Source organism: Halichoeres trimaculatus, unplaced genomic scaffold (assembly GCF_033239565.1).
Source record: "Halichoeres trimaculatus isolate MK-OKI-2021-1 unplaced genomic scaffold, fHalTri1.1 fHalTri1_scaffold_4, whole genome shotgun sequence".
NCBI lineage: Eukaryota > Metazoa > Chordata > Actinopteri > Labriformes > Labridae > Halichoeres > Halichoeres trimaculatus.
The window spans coordinates 19,299,744-19,317,980 of record NW_027437182.1 but is presented as its reverse complement, the minus strand read 5'-3'; the positions used below and the strand labels follow the sequence as shown (position 1 = coordinate 19,317,980).

The 18,237-nt window shown below is 39.8% G+C and overlaps 1 protein-coding gene across 6 annotated transcripts in view; it reads right to left on the bottom strand.

Moving 5' to 3' along the window:
* Nucleotides 1–751: 751 nt before the first annotated feature.
* Nucleotides 752–18,237, bottom strand: part of osbpl9 (oxysterol binding protein-like 9) — a 37,351-nt gene continuing 19,865 nt past the window's right edge. For 4 of the 6 annotated variants that reach the window (XM_074667960.1, XM_074667962.1, XM_074667965.1 and 1 more), the window contains 20 exons: nucleotides 17,579–17,674; nucleotides 17,054–17,101; nucleotides 16,205–16,234; nucleotides 16,063–16,113; nucleotides 15,509–15,547; nucleotides 12,376–12,469; nucleotides 10,633–10,737; nucleotides 9,734–9,893; nucleotides 9,395–9,507; nucleotides 9,093–9,211; nucleotides 8,799–8,884; nucleotides 8,513–8,693; nucleotides 6,832–6,916; nucleotides 6,546–6,656; nucleotides 6,392–6,455; nucleotides 6,155–6,295; nucleotides 5,972–6,050; nucleotides 3,895–3,986; nucleotides 3,628–3,763; nucleotides 753–2,320 (listed from right to left, as the gene is read on the bottom strand). In XM_074667960.1, coding sequence (XP_074524061.1) covers nucleotides 2,246–2,320; nucleotides 3,628–3,763; nucleotides 3,895–3,986; nucleotides 5,972–6,050; nucleotides 6,155–6,295; nucleotides 6,392–6,455; nucleotides 6,546–6,656; nucleotides 6,832–6,916; nucleotides 8,513–8,693; nucleotides 8,799–8,884; nucleotides 9,093–9,211; nucleotides 9,395–9,507; nucleotides 9,734–9,893; nucleotides 10,633–10,737; nucleotides 12,376–12,469; nucleotides 15,509–15,547; nucleotides 16,063–16,113; nucleotides 16,205–16,234; nucleotides 17,054–17,101; nucleotides 17,579–17,674 — 1,905 coding nt within the window. In that variant the 3' untranslated portion in view covers nucleotides 753–2,245. Of the gene's footprint in view, nucleotides 2,321–3,627; nucleotides 3,764–3,894; nucleotides 3,987–5,971; nucleotides 6,051–6,154; nucleotides 6,296–6,391; nucleotides 6,456–6,545; nucleotides 6,657–6,831; nucleotides 6,917–8,512; nucleotides 8,694–8,798; nucleotides 8,885–9,092; nucleotides 9,212–9,394; nucleotides 9,508–9,733; nucleotides 9,894–10,632; nucleotides 10,738–12,375; nucleotides 12,470–15,508; nucleotides 15,548–16,062; nucleotides 16,114–16,204; nucleotides 16,235–17,053; nucleotides 17,102–17,578; nucleotides 17,675–18,237 lie in introns of all 6 variants that reach the window. The other 2 variants (XM_074667963.1, XM_074667961.1) reach the window with 2 other exon arrangements.

Here is an 18,237-nt window from a genome sequence, read left to right as displayed (position 1 = left end):
AATCAAAATACCTAGTGAAATAGGCTTCCATATATATTAAAAAAAAAAGCTTTTTACCATAGTACTAATGGTTTTATGTCCTCTTTATAACTTTTTGGGTTCATAAAAACATCTCTTTTGTTTGCGATATCTTTTGACAACCATATACAAGGGAAACTGTAAAACATGTTGGACATATGGCAGAGTGATGTTTATCAACTGAAAAGCAGTGAGTCACACCTTGTTGAATAGTTGTCTGAGATAACAGGGTTAGCCAATTGTAGGAAATATTAAATATTTTAAATGAAAAAAAAGTGAACTAAATGTGAAAGAACCCAAATCATGTGTTGTTTACTTGATGTAATCACAAATGTGAATGGATTACCGGTACGTAACTGATTTTGGGGGATATTGGGAATCCTCAGAGGTCTCTGAACAGGGGTGTCTGATTCAGCCAGGCTTATCTTACATGTCCAGGAATAAAACCATGGAGATATAATATATAATGATAACTATCAATTCAACTCAATTGTCAGCTTTAGGAAGAAGTTTGATTCAAGAGCTGCAGGTACATATAACAGATTTTTGGATTCGATGAGCAAATTGCACCAGAAATATCTTTACCTTTATAGATCCCTAGCTCAAAAGGCATGTTTCACAGGGAAAACTTATCTAAGACATGGTTATAAAGTTTTAAATTCTTACTCCTTAAAACATTTAAAAACACAAGCTTCTATTATAAGCAACAGCACCGAGAGATTCTTGGGTAATTTCAGGTGAAAATAGTTTATTTCTGCATTTCATCCAAATATCATTGTATGTAGTTCCAACCTATGTAGCTGTAAATAAGAGAGTGGATGATGGTTCAAAAAGCAGTGGTGTTTAGTAAGATAAATATTGCCTTAAACTGTTTATCTTGAAAGAGATTTAACAAAAAAAATCTACAAGAACATGAACAGTAGGAACACAGGCTGGAGTCTGGCAGCCCTCTGAAACAGCAGCACTGTTTCAAAAGTCTACACTCGTTGATTTATTTCACACTCCTCGTCCTGACAATACGAGACTGAGCCATCGATGTAGAGCACTCTGTCATCTGTGGTTTTAGAGAGGGAACAAGGACACATGATGCATTGAACAAAAAGAACGACTTTACAGACTCGGCTCTAGCCGGATGTCAGAATATGTAAACAATCATTTGTTCATTAATGCCTTCAGGTAACATGGAAACATTTTCAGAGGATTGTTTGTTCTCCGCCCAAATGAAAGTCCCTTTAGCCTTTTATCTAAACCTTTTTTTGGCATAATGGACATCCAAATTTGTCCTTTGATGATCTATATATTGCATATATTCAACAATTCAACCACAACTCTCCCAATCAGTGTGATAAGATGCTATGGCTTGCGTAGGGTTTGGCCTCTAATTTACACTTGAAACACAGAAAAGTATGAAAGACAAAAAAAGGCTGCAAAATTAACTTGAAATGGAATGATTCCTAAAGATGTAAAGCCACCATGTTCATATCCTCTAATATTTTACACTATTGCCAGAAAGAAAAATAAACAAAAAGCATTGAAAATAAAAAAGAATATATTTTTATATATCCATCATATGTATATTTATATATAAACAACAGTTACAACTAGTTGCAGGCAGGCAGAGATTTTCACCCCCGCCCCTTTAAGATTCATCCGTCACACAGTTATAAGGCTGTCAGACTCTGAGAGGGGGCAGCAGCTTTCTTTCCTCAGACACCAGATTCCCTGAGATGTAGAGCGCTGTTTTAGTCATCATGGTTTGTTTGATTACAACATTTTCTACCACACACCCTTGCCCCCTCTGCCCCCTCCCCAAAAAAACTGTGTATGTTGGGAAACGAGTGCTGCTCTGGCTTGTCCTGTGGAGCTGATGAAGGGTGTGGCTGTGAGATGAGACCGGACACTCTTGTGTCCACTCGGCACTGCTGAGTCTCATGTTGGCGGATGGTGGGTGTCAGTGGCGGTGGAAGCAACATTGCCCGAATAAGAAGAGGAGCTTTACTAATTTTCATGATACATCTTAGATGTTGTTCCATTTGATTTCAATCATTTCCGTATCATTATTTTACAGTCAAATGCAAAGCTGTGTACATACATAATCAATCATCAGTCATTCCAAGGCTTGGAAAAGAAGTGTTTTTTTGCAAAAGAGTTCTTATGAAGACTCTGTTGTGTGTGCATTTCTTTATGCATATATGTATGTGTGTGTGTCAGCGTGTGCGTAATCTTCTCAGTGCCTCTGAGAGGCTAATCTCTTTAATAGAGGCTCGTCATAGACCCAGCACTCCCCGTCCTCGTGGAATAGCTGCAGAAACACACAAGTAATGATAACACTCAGAAATGTTGGTCGCAAAATAACCCTGAAAGTTATCAGACACTTCAAACACTTTACGTTCAATCTGATTTCTACGGAGCCATAACAATGACTTTAAAGTTTGGTATTGAAAATAAAATTTGGCATTGAAAAACACATCCTGAGACTGTGAAAAGAAATGTGTATCATAAAAAAAATTTAATTGCATCAAAACAGGTGATGGTACTAATAAAGTTTTGCTAAGGTTAAAAACACAGTTGTCTAATGTTTTATTTTTTATATATATTTTTTATTTTGATGCTTTTGAATTAAAATGATATTATATTTATTTGATCTCACTGTTTTGTCAATGACAGTTTATAATTTCAATTTTTTTTTTTCCTTTTTGATCAACTGTAAAATACAGTCTATGGCCGCTATAAGTACTGCTTTATTTGCTAACAGTATGCAAATATGCTAATCATGCCCACCTGGCCCTTCCCCTAAACCAGGATTCTCAAACTCGTGCCATGGAGGGCCAAGAGGCTGCAGGTTTTTTTCCCAACCAAAAACCCCACCAGCTGATTTCACTGATTACCTCACCTTCGAGCAGAGAGCGGGACTAGTCAGTGAAACCAGCTGGTGGAGTTTTTGGTTGGGAAGAAATCCTGCAGCCTCTTGACCTTCCGTGGCACAAATTTGAGATCCCTGCCCTAAACCATCCCCTTCACACCAAAGGAGTGACAGAAAGTCACAACAGAAAAGACAGTAAGGGGAAAAAAAGGTGTGATCAAAAAGGAAAAACTTCATTAAAATTATAAACTGTCATTGATAAAACAGTTTGATCAAATAAATATTACATGATTTAAAATCAAAAATATAGTTTAAACGTTTGGAAAATGAAATAATAAGTAACATTTGATGTCTGTGTTTTTAACTTCAGCAAAACGTTTCAATGCCATGACCTGTGTTGATGCCATTTTAATGTTTTATAATACACATTTTGCAATGAAATTGTTTCCTTTTTTCAGTTTCATAGAGTGTTTATCAATGCCAAATTTTATTTTCAATACCAAACATTAAAGTAATTGATTTGGCTCCATGGATTTCTAGTTAACCACTTATTTGATCATACAGTCCTTTCCCATAATGCTCTGTCAGGATTTAGCAGTTTAACAATGAAAAAAATTAACATTGAATGCTTTATTACAGTAAAGGGATAAGTTGTAGTATCTCAGAAGTGTATCATATATATATGTAGTCTTTTTTAAACTGTATTGATAATGTTTCTAATGCATTAAGAGCACAGGTAGTCTCACCCTGGTCTCCCACTGCTGCTCATTCTCCTTCCTCTCTCGAGCCTCAGCTCGCTGCTTCTCCTCCAGCCGGTGTTTGGCTTCTGTTGCTGAATCAATGTCTTTGAGCTTTAAGTTCAACGTCACATCTCTCCACAATCTGGTGAATTTAAAGGATGAACATCAAAAACACAAGGACATGACAGGGTCTTTTCCTATAGCATGTGTCTGTTTAAGAATCATTCATTCCATGATATGAAAACCTGCAAATGGAGCAGATTGTTTTCTGACCTCCGGGACTCATAGTCGAGCTGGTCTTCCAGCTTCCTCACTTTCTTCTTAATGATGCCCATCCTCTTAGTGTCGATGAACACTGTGTTCTCCTGGGAACAAAAGAACACATTTTTTTCATGCATTCATGTTTTCAAAAGTCTTTGTAGAGCAGTTACTACACAAAATAATGAAAAAATTAATCCATCCATCCATCCATTTTCTATACCGCTTATCCTGTTTTAGGGTCGCGGGTGGCTGGAGCCTATCCCAGCAATCATTGGGCGAGAGGCAGGGTACACCCTGGACTGGTCGCCAGTCAATCGCAGGGCTGACACATAGACAGACAACCATGCACGCACACACTCACACCTAGGGACAATTTGGTGTGACCAATTAACCTGGTAAGCATGTTTTTGGACTGTGGGAGGAAGCCGGAGTACCCAGAGAGAACCCACGCATGCACGGGGAGAACATGCAAACTCCACACAGAAAGACCCACCGGCCGAGGTGGGGAATTGAACCGGTGACCTTCTTGCTGTGAGGCTGCAGCGCTAACCATTGCACCACCGTGCAGCCGAAAAAATTAATCTATATTAAAATTCTTTTGATATATAATAAGCAGTGCTGGCTATCCACAACACCATTTAAAGCAGTCATGAAATTAATTAAGACAAAATTTCTAAGATAACTGTACAAAACAAAATCAAGCAGATTCATGTTAAAAAAAAATTTTATTGTCTGTTTTTCCATCTACCATTGTCGGATCCTTTGTCCTTATTGTCCTTATTATTTATCCCTTGTCTTTATTGTGTTATTATTATTGGGTTGCTAGGCGCCACCCTGTTAGCTATGGCTGCCTTATGCAGCAGCTCTCTCTTCTTTGTCTGTTTCTTGTAATTTTTTTCGTCTCTTTTTCGTAATCTTTGTATTTGGAGTGGATCATTACTTTGTTTGGCTCATTTGTTGGTCATGGACACCAAACTTTTTGTGGCTTCAGTGATATTTTTAGTACTTTTTCTCCTGTGTTTGTCTGGAGATCCTACATGTAACCATGGCTACATTGTCTACATGTGAACTCAGCTGTTAGCAGCCTGTAGCAAGTCAATGCTAACTGGTGCAAGGCCTGATGTCTTCCCACAAGGTGAGGACGACGTGCTGGTTCTCAGCTGTGAGCTGAGAAGTGACGACATGGACCTGTCCTTCCATCCATCGTTATTGGGAACGTAAGATCTATCTCCAATAAGATGGACGAGCTAGCCGTGCTAACCCAGCAACAGAGGGAATACCAGAAGGCAGAGTAGCATCATGCTATTCACAGACATGGCTAACAGAGCTAACATCAGCCACCAACACCACATTGGAAGAGCTTCACCTGATGTGAACAGACAGGATCTAGGAGACAGAGATGGAGCATGACTGAAGAAGCTCAGTCCTGGACCCTGTGGAGGTGGAGGCTGGCTGAACTGGAGAATGATGAACAAGCTGTCATCATCTATTTTCTCATGGACCTTTTTTCACTTTCTATACACTTTCTTACTTTTGTTTTCTTGATTGCTGCTGTGACTTCAATGTCGCTGTACTTTGTTATAATGACAATAAAGTTCTATTCTATTCTATTTGTCAGTCAATCTCTCTCCAGGTTTTTCTTGCCATTGTAACTTGCCAAATGCGACAAAGTGCTCTACTTATGGTGGATTAATATGAGATCAGACTCCATAACTTATCTTAATGTTTGATTTTTGTTCACAAAACATCAGCTGATCTAGAGACCCGCTCTTCTTGTAAAGAGTTTCGATCATTACAGATCATTTCACGTCATTGTTGGTTAGTATGTTACAGCTGTTGAAAATGGAGAGTCAATTTTATTCAACTCACTACTGTTTTAGAGGTACTCAGTGTCCACAAATATTTCCTTCAATTATCAAAACAGCATCACAAAGAAAAGAAATGTATTGGAAAAATAAGCGTTTATCTTCAGAGTAGCAAACTTTTATTTGTCAAAAGAAATGTTAGTCTAATCAGGCGCCCTTGATGTGATATTGTTCCTTCAAAATCTCACTGAGCATAAAAGATAAGAAAAAAGAAATGAACTCACTCCTGTCGCCCACTTGGCGTACATCACGCCGTTCCACTCCCCTTCAATTGAGCAGAAGGACTTCTTGTCATTGGGCGCACTGAATTAAAAACAGATGATTTACTTATGTATTTTCAGTCAACAAGGTCACAGTCATCAATGTTTAAATCAGCCTATGAAATGAGAAACATTGCTTTCTCTTACAATATCTCAGCGGTGATCCTGTGCTTCTTCCCTCCGTAGAAAGGTTTGGTGTGGAACACGATGTTAGCGCTGTAGCCCGACTTTGAGCAGGAGATGTTGCACTCCCCACCCAGCTCCACCCATGGCACAGTCAAGATCGACCTGCACACACAGACTTGGTTCAGCGACGCACATTTCAAAGACTGGGGAGAAGGTATTTCAGGGATGATGCAGACAGGAAAAAACAATAAAACACACCTGCCATATCCGTTAGGGAAGGTGAGAATGTAGTGCTCATCATGCTCCAAACATGATACACAACCTGAGAGAAGAGAAGCAGTGGATCATGGGGAAATTGTGAATCCAAAGTGTTGTAATCTTTTTTAAGCGTATAGAGCATTGTCTGCAGTACCTTGGCCAATATTGTGGACACCTATAGACATGCCCAAGAACTTCGACTTGGTCCAGATATGAGCGTTGAACTGGATCGTCTTATTTAAACACTCTGCGTAGAATGCAGAAACTAGAGAAAGGAGAGAGGAAGGTGTAAAAGAGTGTAGAAAAGTCAGTGAGGTGATGTCTATGAAACAATTTGCCTTACTATATATCTTTCCCTTTACTTGTTTAATGAGCCTGCTTGTCAAACAGCTTTCACAGTGTTGTGTAAACATGTTCAAAGAAGAGGATTCAACACTCACTGGGTGGGTGGTGAGAGACCTGCTCTGCCACAAAACGCACACTGTTGGCTGAAGACCAGGGAACTGGACCGTCTGATACTGTGTCCTGGAGTGTAGAAGAGAGGGAAAGGAGGAGAAGAAAAGAGCTTTTAACATGAGTGAAAGTTAAAACTGTACACTAATGTGCTCCAGTCCAGTGTTAACTCAAAACAAAACAGAGTTGAACAAAAAGAGGAAAGGAGTAACAACCCAAAAGAAGACATTTTGTTCAGTGAAGTGTTTACAAAAGGTCTCAGTTTAGAAGATGCCCAGTTGCTTCACTTTGGATTACTTCAGAAGTATTAGCCTCATGAAGAAATCTATTTGTTTTAATTTACTGTCAATTTGTGGATCCTTTCTTTGCAAGAGAAAAACAATCATGATAACCATTTTTAAAAGTGCAAAATTTGTCAAGTCTGTCAGTAAAAAGAAGGTGGAAAAGTCTTTTAAACTACTTGTTATTTGACAAAAGGTGGCTCCATATTTTCAGATACATTCAAAGCAGTTGGGAAATCTAACTGCTGATGGGGGGCAGATTGTTGAAGTTGAATGTTTTGATTTAGAAAAGTTTGTTAGCTGCATCTTCACTAAGATATCACCATCAAATTACTGCTGATGGGGGCTGTGATATTATTCTGGTGGTCTACATTCTGCCTGCTTCTGCTCCCCTCACAGACTGTTTCCCCAGCAAATACCAAAGGTTGCTGATACAGGGCATAGACTGTAAAAAAAAATGGACGTCCGCTTGCTCGGCTCGAAGTGAGGTCTCCACAAAAACTGCTCCCCCTGGTGGCTGGCTGCAGTATAGGTTAGAAAATCTGGCTTTCCAGCCACACCAGATGGGCTGTGGTCAAACTTTAAAAAATTAATACTCCTCGTAGAAATGTTTCTCACGTCTGATCGTTGTGGTGATTTGAAGATATCATTTGGCTGTCTTGTATTCAAGTCCTCTTTTTTTCTGAGAAGTTTCGTTTTCAGTAGTTATACCAGGTTAAAAATGAGGCTTTACGTAAGGTGTAACGATGATTGACAGCTGCTGTTTTCGTGTATTTTTTTCGGGGACTGTAAAAAATGTCAGGAGGTAGAGTCAAGAAGTGAGTAGACTCTCGAAAGAACAAAAAAAAAATATTATTTTTGTCACCCAGCTCCACTCAGATTCTCCTGAAATCCCTCATCGTCTCTACTGCGCAGACTCTGGCTGCCAACTGCTACAATGGCTGTGCCAGTGGCGGGGGTATTTGGCTTCAAAACCGTACAATGATAAATGGCGGAGCCACGATGTCCACTCTATATACAGCCTATGATACAGGACTGTACTACCACTACAAAATTACTACAAACAGAAAACACTGCTCTTTCAGAGCAGAAAATCCAGGCTTGTGTTAAAGTTCTGAATGAAGATAAAACTAATCAAACAGCATGTAGATTATCATCTAAATGTGCTTTTTGGTTTATTCAGCTGGAGCCATGCACAATAAAACTGGTGGCCCAGAGTTTCTTGTGGAGCAGATTAACATTTGTGGCCCTAATAAACACAAACAATGCATGTTTTAGACGCATTTAGAAAATAAAAAGTATCTAATTTAGACCAGGTAGGTAAATGTTAAAATGCTCAACCACAGCAGGTTTTACTCCTGAAGAATCATACACCATGCATCCTCACCGTGTTCACAGAGGGCTCTTCTGTTTCACAGGGTAGATCCCAGTGGCAGAAGAAAACTTCTCCCAGGATTGGGTTGTAAGGTTTCTTGGCCACTGACCCTTTCCTCCCTGCATGGAAAGCTGACAGATACCACTTCACCACTTGAACCATGCGCTCCCGGGGCTCGGGCTGCTCAGCAATACTGGTGGAAGCAACACAAATGACTTGACTTTCTCAGTTTTTGGAGTCTAAAAATATCACTGTAATGTAACAGCTTGCATCTATGAGAGAAAGAGATGACCATTACCTTACAAATAAGTCAGGGTGTGCAAAGAAGTCTGCGTACATTTCTAACAAAGATCTCCTTTCTAGGATGAAGGTAGGCAGGACCACCTGTGGGATTATAACGAAGGAGAAAAACTGTAAAACTGTAGCTGTGTGGGCTGTTCAAAAGAAACAGCTTGCACAAATGATGTTACAGAGTAAAAGGACGAAAGGACCTTCGTGCTGAGAGATTCAGACAGAACAGAGAAATATATTTGGATTGAGATCAAGAGAAAGCTGGGCTTAGCAACCAAACATGGTGGCCAGGGGTGGTTACCTTTGTGAGGTCCATGCCCAACCGAACTTGCGAGAGAAGATGCATGATGACACTCTTGTGCTCCTCCACAGACTCGCCCTCACCGTCGTCATCACGGTCATCGTGACTATCAAACGGATCTGAGGACAGAGTCAGATAATGGGTTTTTCATGGTTGGTGTAATTTTAACTTTTTTGTTCTCATGCTGTGAAGACTGCCGGGAGGCTGTAAGGTTAGTAGCAGCTAAGCACTAAAAGGCTCAAATAAATCAGTTGTAAAGATGTTACGTATTTATGTTAGTCTTGTTTCATTTCCATATTTACCTGCATCTGTGGTGCCGTTGGACATGGACGAGTTCAAGGACTCTGTGGTGTCTGGCCGCTTCAACGTTGTTTCTTCATTAGTGAGGAGTGAGGCAGCGGGAGGCCCTGAGGGACTGAGGTGGATAGAGGGGAGCAGGAAGCAGGCAGGAAGCAAAAGAGATGTGGAGATAAAGAATAAGAGGGACTGCTTGTGCAGTATTTTCACAAACCATTCAGACTGAGGCTACCCTGGCAGCTTGATTTATATTTGCCCCAAGCAAAAATGTCCCACCTGACCAGCTAAATGCAATTATTTCAGAAGTATTAGATTCTCTGTGTGCAAGTCGAGTCTTTACTCACTCTATGCAGTGTTTGGGGGAAGTGCTGCTCTGGGAAAACTCATCAGCATCATAGAACTCGTCCTCACTGGAAGAATAGGAAAAGTCTGGCACCGTGTGTGAGGGGAGGGGCATGTGAGCCGGGGAGGCAACGCCGCTGCTGGGGCCAGACGGGCCACTCCCTGACAGAGGAAAAAGAAATGGAGACATGTGAGCGTTCCCTCGTGGAGTCATCCGTTAAATCTTATGGATCTCTTCAGCCTGCGTCTTCACTCGCACAGCACACAGTTCATGAACAAATTAACATAACGTCACTCAACTGCAGCCAACTCATTTCTGAGTGCAGTCCAGCAGGTTGCGTAATGCATCATCAATCTGTCAGTAACATAGGGACGGCTTCCTCTGCAGAGTATATTGACAGCACACTCAAGCATGCAGCAGCTTCTTTTTAGTGCACAGCGCAGCGTTTTCACACTGCTGCCTCAGCAGAGAAGACAAACAGGCATGTACCTCTGCCTTCACTTGCTTTTTATTTACTTTATGTTCCTGAAAGCTCTGCTCGGTGTGGAGGAGTGCACTAATCTTTTTGATGCTGTTACTTTTGCTCCTGTAAACTAATGGTGATACCAGACTGCATGCAAACTGTACAGCTGGGAAAAAAATACAAACTGTGAAGAAAATAAATCGTTTGAGCTCATTCTTTGTAACAAAAGCAGCAACTGTCGAAACAATCTCTGTTTAGCTCCTGGTGGAGACCATGTGATGTAATCAGTAATTTTTTTTTAGCAACAAAAACTTCTCTATATTATCATTTTAAATCCTAGAGAAATGTTTAATGCAGGTATTGTCCCCTCAATTAATATCTGACTTTGAAGTTTTGAAGATATGGCTCACAAATGTACAAGTGGACTGAACCTTTACCTGTGCTGTTGGGAGTAGGGGTCTGCAGACTGCCCATCACTGTCACGACGGGACCAACAGGTAACGTGGAGGGCCGTTGGTCTGATTTACACACCTGAGAAGCGTCTTTGGAGAGAGAAAAATGGCACCAGTTAAAAAGGAAGCTTCGCAATGGAGCCAAATCACAAACTCAGGATGCAGGGAAAATGTTCTGAGATGCTGCAGACGAAGGCTTCATCTGTGAGGGGGATTACACAGTCTATTAAGAGACCCAAATTAGACTGGCCTACTTTGCATGGTTTGTTTCTGCAGCATTTCATAAATTGTCTAGTCACAGTTATCTGACAGAAATAGCTCAAAAATAAAGTCAGATCTGAGAACAGGTATTAAATTTAGTCGATGATTTGCTGACCAAAATGACTTTAAACATTATTAAATCAAAGACATGGAATCTGTGTCAACACGTCAATAAATAACATGATACTTTTTTTTTAATTTAATATCTTGAACACATTTAATTTCCACAGCAGTTATAAAGTGGAAGGGCTTTGGCATCTTTGCATCATTTTACATCAAAAGAAAAATTTAATGTAAAAACTCTAAGTTGTAACAGAACCAAGGTTAAAATAGTTTTATATTTGTCATTATAGTTTAGTTTTATTTAGTTTTGACATTTTTTTTCATTTCAGTTTAGTTTTAGTCGTTTTAGAGCCGGCATTCTAGTTTTTATTTAGTTTTAATTTTTGCAACAAGGCTTAGTTCTGGTTTAGTTTAAGTTTTTTCATACCTTATTAACCAGGTGAAGGATTAAAAAAAGTCAGAGTAAATGTTTTGTCATACTGTTTATTTTCAAGTCCAACATAGTGCTCACTGCTCGGTCAATGCTGATACTGAACTGTTGGCTGCTGCCTTAAACACAAGAAAATAATATGAACTTAATATAAAACTATAAACATAAATTATATAATATAATGTCAACATGAATTAAATAAAAATAATAAAAACATAAATTATATAAAACAATTTAATATGAGCTTTAATAATTAGAAACTTGGACTCTGTAACAATAAAGTCAGACTCACATGAAATTAAACTAATACAGATGCTCTAATTCATTGCTCCACTTCGTTTTGTCGCAGCACAGCGCACAGCCAGTCAGTGCAGTAAACAAGCAGGTCCCAGTACGTCGCTGTGATGGTGCCGTATGGGGCTAACAACTGCCGAAAACTGTTGTAAAATTGGTTGGGAAAATGTGTCGGATTAATTTAAATCCTAAAGGCTATTAATATTGTCAAAAACAATAACTAAGGAAATTTTGTCTATCATTTTAGTTAGTTTTAGTTAGTTTTGTGAACACATAATAAAGTTTTAGTTTACTTATCGTTTTTGTTTTCTTTTGTAGTTCTTATTAGTTTGAGTTAACTGCAATGTATTTTAAATGTTAGTTTTCCTTTTAGTTTCGTTTTAGTTAACTATTACAACCTTGAACAGAACTGCATTAAGTTTCATCACACTCTTTCAAACCAAGTTAAAAAAAGAACCCAAAAATTGTCACAGATTTTCTAGGGTGTTGCCTGCAAAACCTTCTCCCTGCTTTTTATTCTCATCTCCTGAGGAGCACAGAACAGATCTGTCAGGTATGAACAACAGGGGGAGCTGTTGTCAACCTGTCACAGTGATATCACAGGGGTGCAAACAAATCAAGCACATAGGTCTGTGTCTTTTAAGTGTGAAATGAAAGGTGAAAAGGATGATGTGTAGAACCTGTGGGTAGTGTGGTCTGTGTTGGCATCGTGGTGTTGTCTACAGGAGTGTCCAGAGGGGGCTGGTAGATCCCATCCACTGGGTTAATGGTGCTCTGGGGGAAACAAACAAAAACAGCATGGCTATCAACAACAAAGACACCTCTCTTAAAGATACAACACTGCAATATTAGGATACCTACACCACTGCCTGCTTTGCTGATCTCAATGGGTTTTTAATGAGAACAAAATTGTGAAGAAGAGTGTAGCTCTTGGGTTGGTTATAAACGGTGTACAGCATTTTCTCTCTTTAGGCTTGAAAATCCAGGTACCACAAAACCAGATCTTAGAGACACTACAATTAGACACCTTTTCCTTCAACTTCCAAATGAGATTTCAGGTTAGTTCTCACCCTAACGGCCTCTGTGCAGCTTTTAGATCAGCATAATAGTTTACCCACTTGACAGCAAGAACAGTGAAATCAAATATGTACCACCCAGCCTGAGCGGATCAATTTCCTTTCAGCCCATTTCCTGGAGAGAGAAGCTATAGAGCAGAACTTTCAGGTTTTCCCCTAATCAAATCAATACCAAAGCAACGACACCAGCAGAAGTCTCACACATAAATAACAGCACCTCCTGAACTCAAGCAAACAAGGAGTTAATTCACTCCAGCAGGCTGCAGACTAAACCTGCAACATGTCTGAACTCTCTGGCTCTTGATTTCCCCTCGGTGAAACCTGCGGGGACTGTCATGTTTGCTCCCTGCAGAGCCGCATCACTCACAACACACACACACACACACACACACAAATAAAAATTAGCATGAAGTCGTGATGAAATGAGGTCACTGGAACCACTGACCCGACAGACAGAACACCAACAACAACAACAGGAGCTAAAGCTAAACTATATCGACCGTATTCCACAACAGCTCACCCTCAGGGCTTTTGGCTGCTGTGAAATGAGATCCAGTCGATGTTATGTGTAACCTATTACTCAAACTTGACCTGTGATCTGTGATTTTTACAGCTTCTTTCCCCTCAGCAAGCTGTGATGGGCTCGTTTCAGATTAACAGGAACAGTCACAGTGAGTCAGAACAGGATCAGACACAAATATGCAGAAGTTTGAAAGAGTGCCAAAGTGGGACTACAGATCTGAACAATCCCAGGGTACAACACGTAGCAGATTGCTTAAAAAGTGACTGATTACAGAGAAAATCTTGTTAGCTATTAGATGTTTGTATCCAAAGGTGCAGCCAAATATTTTAACACCCTACAAAAAGTCCACTCATGATAAATGTGGAGCATTTCACGCAGTTAAGCTTGGTCAAATTTCTCTGCTCTGTTCACACGTCTTCTTTTATTGTTCTTACTTTCGCTCTTTCTCCTTCTCTCCCCTCAACAGTGCATGATGCTTCCTTTGTCCACGTGCTTCTAAAAAAGTAAGGCAAGGGCTACTAATTATAGCCAATTATAGAAATATTGCCCTGTCATTGTGGGACCAACCGATGGCCTCGCAAATGAAAGATGAAGCATGAAACAGTGTTAGCCTATCACAGCTTACAGTGCTGTGTCATCATCCGCATATCATTTTTTAAAACTACAATATTAATGTGGTAGATAGCTCCAAATGCAGCCATGCTCAGATCAATCATTGCACATTAAGATAATATCAATAAAGTCCATAGTGTGCTTGGTTTTAAGTGATTCCTGCACTCACCAGGGATTCTGTGGAGCAGCAGGTCAATCAAACAAGCTGCTCTTCAGAGCTTTTATCATCACGTTAGGGACACATGGATAAGGTAACAGACATTCACATGTTCTAAAGCTGCAAATACATCTTTCACACAAGATTAAAGCATCTAGAAACATGTGCTGTCAGATGTGTAGAAAGAGCTTAGGCCGTGCTATTTATAATACATAATGCAGTACTTAATGATGGTGAGATTAAGTCAGTTACAGGAGCAGCGCAGGACTTTGAGTTGTACAGCTCGTATGAGATTCATGCTTTGTTGGTTTGTTACCCACACAACATTCAGACCACTTAAAAATACAATGTCCAAAACAAACACAAAGTTTTTGTTTTTGGGTGAAAGACTTGGTCCAGGTCTCAGCGACCTAAACTATCAGCTCATATTTCCTTCACCTCTTTTTTTTTGACCTAACCACTTCTTCAATCCTTGCATAACCTTAGCATTAAAAGATGTAAAAGGGGAAACTTCAATGTTACCTTCAGTTTAACCTTCATTTGAGTTGTGGACATTTTTTGTAGACAGTGATAGTAAAAACCAAAAGAGTTAAGTGAGCAAGATGTAAAAACTTGTGGTGAAAGCTTTGGAAAATATTTGTGAGTGACTTATCTGCAAATCAGTGATTGCAAATAGTTTAAAACATGCAATATTCCTAGTGTTACTCCTCTAGACACAAAAACAGGACTTTCTCTGAGACACTAAAAGTGCTCTGCAGAAAGCCTTTCAGCTCTTAGTACTGTACGGTTCAATAAGCAGACAGTGTGTGTACAAGACAACTTAATAGTGAATTAGTTGACTCTAATCATTAGGTGAAGAGAAGGACAATAGTCTCAGATTCAGGCATGCAAACAAATCACACTCGACATTCATACACACATTCTGCACTGATGTAGAGCTGCAACGATTTTACTGTCCACAATTTGTTCATGGATTTTGTATTCATTTTGAGTCATTTTATGAAGAGAATATAAAGACAGTACTCTCCAATTGAACATGAGTAATGTCTGGCGTCTTATTCTCGTCTGTTAACAAGAAAGCAAAGAGCAGCCAGGTTGGTTGGCACTAAAAACAGTTGCAGCCCTACAAGAACATGCAAGTATTTGTACTAAAGGTTGGCAGACATCCACACAATCATTTGTAACCTGATGAGGAAAAGAATAGTTCCTGACCATGAAACCATTACTAAAAGAATCAGATCTCAGGTGATATTAAATCAGGAAAGGGCTGGCAGAAATAAGGGAAAGAGCTAGAGAGATAGTTTATATCCACATTGGAGTGCATGCACTGAGCAGATCTGATTCATCTGGCATTCTAAAGTGGAGAGTAAATTAGCAGGAAGAGAAAGTTAGCAGTTTGATTTGATTTAAATTTCTTTGTCATGGACGGAGAACGTCAAACTTACTATAAGTCCGTTTGCGTGTTGCTGTTCGTTACTTTGGTCCTTTAAATTTTTAAAGAAGACAATGTTAGACTATATTTGTAGTAAGGCTGAAAAATCATAGTCATGTGTAGCATCGAGATCCACCCCTCTCACCACATGGTGCTTCATAATATTCACCAACTTGCCAAAATGCAGTAATCCCTTCATCACATGATCAAAAAAGGACAGGGTTGCACTTTTGTGAGGAAATGTTGTTGTTTCCTGGAATCATTTTCAGGAGTGTTCAAAGTCTTCAATTCAACAACACATCCCACTTAACAACCACATGAAGCAGAAATGATTGCTCCACTTCCTCTGAAAGCTGAATGGAACATGTGATGAAACAAGTACTGAGCTACACCCTCATCAACCACCGACCCAGATAGCAACTGTAAGCAGGGAACTACCCCAGAGACAATCACACACAGGCCAACACAGTGCACAGTGACATGGTCCCACAGGAAGACTGAATAAAGTGAGGAGGCAGAGTCTAACCACAGAGAGGATGATCAAACATGCACAGAAGTTGTGTTTACCTTGGCGATTTGCAGCAGTACAATACAGTGCTTGATGGACTCTACCATGCTCTGGAAGAATAAGACAGAAATAATTCAACTATGAGCAAAATGGCTTAAAAACTCAAAGGCAGGAAGGTAAACGTGTACACTTTGGACTTACACAAGTTGTGTCTTTCAAATTTTCAATTTTCTGTAAACAAAAAGAAAGCCAGCTGTTAGATTCAAATGAAACACACAAAGTTCAGAAGCAGAAGTGCTGATGCAACCGGTTCAACAGCAAATAAAGAACAGCTGGTAGAAAACATCAAGGTGACAGTGTCTCAAAAACAGCTGTGTTGTTCTTTGGAAATCCACACGACTGTTTCCTACACTGCAGAAATCAGGGACAAACAAGTCGAAGTGGCCAAAGAGCAACATTATTGTAATGGAGGAAGTGAATCCCACAGCTCCTGGTGAAGCAAAGGGAACTGCTTGATAACTTCTCAGAAATAAAAGTGTATTCAAAAAATAACTGTTTTACTGAAGACAAATGTCTCAGAAAGCTTTGAAAATTAAAGAAGTGCTCTTGTTTAAACCTTGAATCAATAAGATCCTTAATCTCGATCTATACTTTGACCCATCAGCACTGTTACATCTCATCAAGCTAAAGTCAGTCATATATGACAAATGATATGAATCCAAACAGGAAGTATATAGTTATTTGAACAAATAACTGGTATGAAGCAACACTTTCCTGATAAAATAAGACACTTTTTGGTTGAACCTACAGATTTATTTCCCTTTCTCAAACCCTCTCCTGAAGAAACAGGTCATTTCAAAACAAATACAACAAGAAGAAGATGGCGACAGATATCATTTGTCTGCACCACGCTGACACATATCATTTTTGTTTCCCTGCGCTGTGTGTCAGCCTGCCTCCCGTGGCGTTAGCCTCGGCTCTAATGTCAGTAAGAACAGCCGACCGGAGAGCTGACACGCACAAGGACAGAGCAGCACTGCTGGTACTCACCCTGCGTGATTCATCCTCTTTGCACTCCTTGATCTTCTCATCAAACAGCTGTGGGACACAGAAAAGAAGAGACATGAGAAGGAGAAAGAAAGAGGGCTGGTTATTGTCAGAAGGTGAGTCTTTTCAAGTGAGATAATGACATGACAGCTCCTAACACCCAGGAAGGCACTTGCATTGATTCCATTTGGATTTTCTGTTTGGGAGGGTGTGCTGCTTGTTAAAATAGGAGCGTTTCTGCTTTATCACCATGCTGCCACGAGTCTTATTTTAATAACTTCTGCTTTGTTAAAGAGGTGGGCAGTTGGTGAGGTCAAGATGAGATTAAACAAGAGGACAAAAACTGCAAGTCATGCAGTGATGATGACAAATTCAAAAGGGTATCATAAAAGTCAAAGATAGGTCACAGTTTGATCTGCTGTATATCATTTAAACTTTAAGTTAAATGAGTGGCAGATATCCCCCACCAAGAGTCTTTAACTTTTTTATATCTACATTTAAGAAATGAAGTGTATCCTTGAATCCTACCTTTAACTGGTCAATCAGGATCTGCAGGTAGGCGTCCGCTTCAGCTAACTTCTTATCAAAGTCTTGTACACTTGGGACAAATCCTGTCTCAGCCTCCTGAAGATGGAAAGACAAATGCAGCAGAAAATTAGTGCCGCCCTGCCCACATCAAACGCCATGCAAGTGTTTGCATATTCAAAGTTAGAAAAAAAAAACACTCAACCACTGCTGATATTAGCAATGTAATCTCATATTAGCCATTCATAAAAAAAGAGCTCGCCTCTGTCACCTCATGGCCAGGTAAGCTGTGTGAACTGTTACACAAAATGGGCGACAGAAACATCAACAGTGCAGGAGAATCTTCCAGCAGTGTACTGGGAGAGATATGAATACTATTGTTTAAAGGCGAGCCTACATAAAAGAGCAGCAGGTCTGTCTGACTGACTGACTGACTGACTGACTGACTGACTGGAGGCCAGCGTATTTCAGGCATCAACAAAACTGAATCAAGTCTCTCAGGGCTGGAGGGGACTTAGTCACTAACAGATAAGCATATGTGTAAACCAGCTGAAGTGACTTTGAAGTCATTGTTTGCTAATTAGCCAGCCGCATTTCAGGCCCGATGTGAAACACAGACTTCACACACACACAGAAACTCAAGCACAGACAAATTCATTACA